Source organism: Panthera uncia, chromosome D4 (genome assembly GCF_023721935.1).
Source record: "Panthera uncia isolate 11264 chromosome D4, Puncia_PCG_1.0, whole genome shotgun sequence".
In the NCBI taxonomy this organism is placed as follows: Eukaryota; Metazoa; Chordata; class Mammalia; order Carnivora; family Felidae; genus Panthera; species Panthera uncia.
The window spans coordinates 44,551,817-44,558,625 of record NC_064807.1 but is presented as its reverse complement, the minus strand read 5'-3'; the positions used below and the strand labels follow the sequence as shown (position 1 = coordinate 44,558,625).

The 6,809-nt window shown below is 41.4% G+C and overlaps 1 protein-coding gene across 1 annotated transcript; it reads left to right on the top strand.

Annotated features, from left to right (window-relative positions):
* The first annotated feature begins 618 nt into the window (after positions 1-618).
* On the top strand, positions 619-1,176 carry LOC125925953 (interferon alpha-2-like). The gene has a single exon (XM_049635264.1). It carries the CDS (start codon positions 619-621, stop codon positions 1,174-1,176), a length of 558 nt encoding a protein of 185 aa, XP_049491221.1.
* Positions 1,177-6,809: the final 5,633 nt, after the last annotated feature.

Sequence of the window (6,809 nt, the reverse complement as noted above, 5' to 3'; positions counted from 1 at the left end):
TGAATGCAAACTTGAAACTTTTAGGGAAACGAGCACCTAGCAAAGTGCTTGGCAGGCCATTTTGACAAATGATATCTGCAATATTGTTTTCCAAACAGTATCTTCCATGAGTTTTTAGATGAAACTCAAGTGATATCTTTGAGGCATATATACAACTGAAAGGCTTTAAAGATGGCAGAAAAGTGTAAACAAGGAAAAAAATAAGAAAAATTTAAATCTCCTGTTTTAATAGGTTTTTTATGTTTCTTGTTGACTTAGAAAGACCATCATTTCTTGCATAAATATTTCTCCCTTTTCTGACTTTGTCTAGGCTTTTCTCCCCAAGAACAATCTGGGTGGTATGAAAAATATGTTATAATGCTGTGTAGATACTGCACTGGCACATGTGGTTGGAGTCCCCCATCTAGGCACTCGTGTCAATAAATGTACATTTTTTACGGATTTTGTAAAAAAAAAAAAAAAAATAGAAAGGGAAAAGACCGGGCAAAAATGGAAAAACCCAGAAAATGAAAGTTTCTATGTTCATGATTTAAAAGGCACTCATCACCCAAAGTTCTTAGAACTTTCTGAGACTTCCTCTTCAGGCAGTCCTGCAGAATCCCACCCTCCAGCTGCCTCATGGCTCTCTCAATCTCTGTGCTGTTGGCTCTGGTGATGCTGTGCTCCAGCCCTGCCTACTCTCTGGACTGTGACCTGCGTCCGAGCCATGGCAATCCAGAAACCTTCACACTTTTGAGTCAAATGGAGAGAGTCTCCATTCTGTCCTGTCTGAAGGACAGGACTGACTTCAACTTTCCTCAGATACTTGTGGCTGGGAACCAGCTTGAGAAGACACAAGTGACAGCTGTCGTGCATGAGATGCTCCAGCAGGTCTTCAACCTCTTCAGCAAAAGCGACTCCTTTGTGGCTTGGGATGAGACGCTTCTGGATAGATTCCTTGTTGGACTTTACCAACAGCTGGATGACCTGGAGACGTGTTTGAGGGAGGAAATGAACGTGGAACAGCTACCCCTGGGAAATGAGAACTCCAGACTGGCTGTGAAGAGATACTTCCAAGGAATCAGTCTCTATCTTAAAGAGAAAGAATACAGCCACTGTGCCTGGGAGGTTGTCAGGGTAGAAATCAGAAGATGCTTGCTCGTCGTTAACAAGCTCACAGGGACATTCGGGAAATAAAAAGGATGCTGAGTTCACCTGGCCAACTAAATGGCTATTTTCCAGGACTCAGAGTGCAATCTTCATCTCTAATTTTATGCCATGTGAAAAGTGAATAACAGCAAATGCGTGAGATTATTTAAAATCATAGTAAATGTTATAAGTTGCAGTACGCTGTTTAGAACAGAGAAATGCACAATTCATTTGCTTATAGCTTAAAATCTTTTGTATTTTTTATTTATTTAAATTATTTGAAATATTCGTGCTACTCATACTATTTAAGTATTTATTGTTCACAGACCACCTGTTTAGTGTTATGCTGTGTATTAGACTATTATTCATTTTTAAGTCATGGGAAATAAAAGCAATTTTTAAAAATCGATTGTGCTTGCACACATTTTTTAAAAATAAAAACCTAACCTAAAGCCTGCTCTCACAAAATAAACCTACAGAAGGTTCCCGAATGCAAAGGGAATGGGGGTAGCCCAACATGGCTAGTGGAAAAGCCAATGCTAATGCTCATATGGAATTGCAAGTGACTTCAAATTGCTGAAAAAAATCTTGAAAAATAAAAGCAAAGTTGGAAGACTCACATTCCTGATTTCAAAACATCCTATAAACTACAGTTATGGAAACAGCGTGTTACTGGCATAATGGTAGACATATAGATCAATAGAGTAGAATTGAGAATCCGGAAATAAACCTATACATCTATGGTCACTTGATCTTTGACAAGGGTATTAAGACCAATTAATGAGGAAAGAATAATATCTTCAAAGCTAAATCTACAAAACTCTTAGAGAAAAACAAAGCTAAATCTTGAATGACATTACATTTGCCAATGATTTCTTAGATAAGACACTAAAAGCATAAGTAACAAAAGAAAAACATACCTACATTGAACTTCATCAAATTAAAACTTGTGCAGCAAAGGACACTATCAAGAAAGTGGGGTTGGAGGGAAGATGGCGGCGTAGGAGGACGCTGGGCTCACCGCGTGTCCTGCTGATCAATTAGATTCCACCTACACCTGCCTAAAGAACCCAGAAAACCGCCAGAGGATTAGCAGAACGGAGTCTCCGGAGCCTGCGCAGACGAGAGGCCCACGGAAGAGGGTAGGAAGGGCGGCGAGGCGGTGCGCGCTCCACGGACTGGCGGGAGGGAGCCGGGGTGGAGGGGCGGCTCGCCGGCCAAGCAGAGCCCCCGAGTCTGGCCGGCAAAAGCGGAGGGGCCGGACGGACTGTGTTCCGACAGCAAGCGCGACTTAGCGTCTGGGAGGTCATAAGTTAACAGCTCTGCTCAGAAAGCGGGAAGGCTGGAGGACAAAGGGAGGGAGAGCTGCTGAGCCCCCGGACGGCAGAGCTCAGCTTGGCGGGGAACAAAGGCGCTCGCCAGCGCCATCTCCCCCGCCCATCCCCCAGCCAAAATCCCAAAGGGAACCAGTTCCTGCCAGGGAACTTGCTCACGCAGCGCAAACACCCAACTCTGTGCTTCTGCGGAGCCAAACCTCCGCCAGCGGATCTGACTCCCTCCCGCTGCCACAGGGCTCCTCCTGAAGTGGATCACCTAAGGAGAAGCGAGCTAAGCCTGCCCCTCCTGCCCCCGTGCACCTTGCCTACCCACCCCAGCTAATACGCCAGATCCCCAGCACCACAAGCCTGGCAGTGTGCAAGTAGCCCAGAAGGGCCACGCCACCCCACAGTGAATCCTGCCCCTAGGAGAGGGGAAGAGAAGGCACACACCAGTCTGCCCAGCGGTGGGTCGGGGGCAGACATCAGGTCGGACTGCAGCCCCGCCCACCAACTCCAGTTATACACCACAGCACAGGGGAAGTGCCCTGCAGGTCCTCACCACTCCAGGGACTATCCAAAATGACCAAACGGAAGAATTCCCCTCAGAAGAATCTCCAGGAAATAACAACAGCTAATGAACTGATCAAAAAGGATTTAAATAATATAACAGAAAGTGAATTTAGAATAATAGTCATAAAATTAATCGCTGGGCTTGAAAACAGTATACAGGACAGCAGAGAATCTCTTGCCACAGAGATCAAGGGACTAAGGAACAGTCACGAGGAGCTGAAAAGCGCTTTAAATGAAATGCAAAACAAAATGGAAACGACGACAGCTCGGATTGAAGAGGCAGAGGAGAGAATAGGTGAACTAGAAGATAAAGTTATGGAAAAAGAGGAAGCTGAGAGAAAGAGAGATAAAAAAAATCCAGGAGTATGAGGGAAAAATTAGAGAACTAAGTGATACACTAAAAAGAAATAATATATGCATAATTGGTATCCCAGAGGAGGAAGAGAGAGGGAAAGGTGCTGAACGGGTACTTGAAGAAATTATAGCTGAGAACTTCCCTGAACTGGGGAAGGAAAAAGGCATTGAAATCCAAGAGGCACAGAGAACTCTCTTCAGACGTAACTTGAATCGATCTTCTGCATGACATATCATAGTGAAACTGGCAAAATACAAGGATAAAGAGAAAATTCTGAAAGCAGCAAGAGATAAACGTGCCCTCACATATAAAGGGAGACCTATAAGACTCGTGACTGATCTCTCCTTTGAAACTTGGCAGGCCAGAAAGGCTTGGCACGATATCTTCAGTGTGCTAAACAGAAAAAATATGCAGCCGAGAATCCTTTATCCAGCAAGTCTGTCATTTAGAATAGAAGGAGAGATAAAGGTCTTCCCAAACAAACAAAAACTGAAGGAATTTGTCACCACTAAACCAGCCCTACAAGAGATCCTAAGGGGGATCCTGTGAGACAAAGTACCAGAGACATCACTACAAGCATAAAACATACAGACATCACAATGACTCTAAACCCGTATCTTTCTATAATAACACTGAATGTAAATGGATTAAATGCGCCAACCAAAAGACATAGGGTATCAGAATGGATAAAAAAACAAGACCCATCTATTTGCTGTCTACAAGAGACTCATTTTAGATCTGAGGACACCTTTAGATTGAGAGTGAGGGGATGGAGAACTATTTATCATGCTACTGGAAGCCAAAAGAAAGCTGGAGTAGCCATACTTATATCAGACAAACTAGACTTTAAATTAAAGGCTGTAACAAGAGATGAAGAAGGGCATTATATAATAATTACAGGGTCTATCCATCAGGAAGAGCTAACAATTATAAATGTCTATGCGCCGAATACCGGAGCCCCCAGATATATAAAACAATTACTCATAAACATAAGCAACCTTATTGATAAGAATGTGGTCATTGCAGGGGACTTTAACACCCCACTTACAGAAATGGATAGATCATCTAGACACACAGTCAATAAAGAAACAAGGGCCCTGAATGATACATTGGATCAGATGGATTTGACAGATATATTTAGAACTCTGCATCCCAAAGCAACAGAATATACTTTCTTCTCGAGTGCACATGGAACATTCTCCAAGATAGATCACATACTGGGTCACAAAATAGCCCTTCATAAGTATACAAGAATTGAAAACATACCATGCATACTTTCAGACCACAATGCTATGAAGCTTGAAATCAACCACAGGAAAAAGTCTGGAAAACCTCCAAAAGCATGGAGGTTAAAGAACACCCTACTAATGAATGAGTGGGTCAACCAGGCAATTAGAGAAGAAATTAAAAAATATATGGAAACAAACGAAAATGAAAATACAACAATCCAAACGCTTTGGGACGCAGCGAAGGCAGTCCTGAGAGGAAAATGCATTGCAATCCAGGCCTATCTCAAGAAACAAGAAAAATCCCAAATACAAAATCTAACAGCACACCTAAAGGAAATAGAAGCAGAACAGCAAAGGCAGCCTAAACCCAGCAGAAGAAGAGAAATCATAAAGATCAGAGCAGAAATAAACAATATAGAATCTAAAAAAACTGTAGAGCAGATCAACGAAACCAAGAGTTGGTTTTTTGAAAAAATAAACAAAATTGACAAACCTCTAGCCAGGCTTCTCAAAAAGAAAAGGGAGATGACCCAAATAGATAAAATCATGAATGGAAATGGAATTATTACAACCAATCCCTCAGAGATACAAACAATTATCAGGGAATACTATGAAAAATTATATGCCAACAAATTGGACAACCTGGAAGAAATGGACAAATTCCTAAACACCCACACGCTTCCAAAACTCAACCAGGAGGAAATAGAAAGCTTGAACAGACCCATAACCAGCGAAGAAATTGAATCAGTTATCAAAAATCTCCCAACAAATAAGAGTCCAGGACCAGATGGCTTCCCAGGGGAGTTCTACCAGACATTTAAAGCAGAGATAATACCTATCCTTCTCAAGCTATTCCAAGAAATAGAAAGGGAAGGAAAACTTCCAGACTCATTCTATGAAACCAGTATTACTTTGATTCCTAAACCAGACAGAGACCCAGTAAAAAGAGAGAACTACAGGCCAATATCTCTGATGAATATGGATGCAAAAATTCTCAATAAGATACTAGCAAATCGAATTCAACAGCATATAAAAAGAATTATTCACCATGATCAAGTGGGATTCATTCCTGGGATGCAGGGCTGGTTCAACATTCGCAAATTGATCAACGTGATACATCACATTAACAAAAAAAAAGAGAAGAACCATATGATCCTGTCAATCGATGCAGAAAAGGCCTTTGACAAAATCCAGCACCCTTTCTTAATAAAAACCCTTGAGAAAGTCGGGATAGAAGGAACATACTTAAAGATCATAAAAGCCATTTATGAAAAGCCCACAGCTAACATCATCCTCAATGGGGAAAAACTGAGAGCTTTTTCCCTGAGATCAGGAACACGACAGGGATGCCCACTCTCACTGCTGTTGTTTAACATAGTGCTGGAAGTTCTAGCATCAGCAATCAGACAACAAAAGGAAATCAAAGGCATCAAAATTGGCAAAGATGAAGTCAAGCTTTCGCTTTTTGCAGATGACATGATATTATACATGGAAAATCCGATAGACTCCACCAAAAGTCTGCTAGAACTGATACATGAATTCAGCAAAGTTGCAGGATACAAAATCAATGTACAGAAATAAGTTGCATTCTTATACATTAACAATGAAGCAACAGAAAGACAAATAAAGAAACTGATCCCACTCACAATTGCACCAAGAAGCATAAAATACCTAGGAATAAATCTAACCAAAGATGTAAAAGATCTGTATGCTGAAAACTATAGAAAGCTTATGCAGGTAATTGAAGAAGATATAAAGAAATGGAAAGACATTCCCTGCTCATGGATTGGAAGAATAAATATTGTCAAAATGTCAATACTACCCAAAGCTATCTACACATTCAATGCAATCCCAATCAAAATTGCACCAGCATTCTTCTCGAAACTAGAACAAGCAATCCTAAAATTCATATGGAACCACAAAAGGCCCCGAATAGCCAAAGTAATTTTGAAGAAGACCAAAGCAGGAGGCATCACAATCCCAGACTTTAGCCTCTACTACAAAGCTGTAATCATCAAGACAGCATGGTATTGGCATAAAAACAGACACATAGACCAATGGAATAGAATAGAAACCCCAGAACTAGACCCACAAACGTATGGCCAACTCATCTTTGACAAAGCAGGAAAGAACATCCAATGGAAAAAAGACAGTCTCTTTAACAAATGGTGCTGGGAGAACTGGACAGCAACATGCAGAAGGTTGAAA

Coding starts and splice junctions, on each gene's coding strand:
- LOC125925953 (XM_049635264.1), top strand. CDS start 619: ATGGCTCTCTCAATCTCTGTGCTGTTGGCTCTGGTGATGCTGTGCTCC.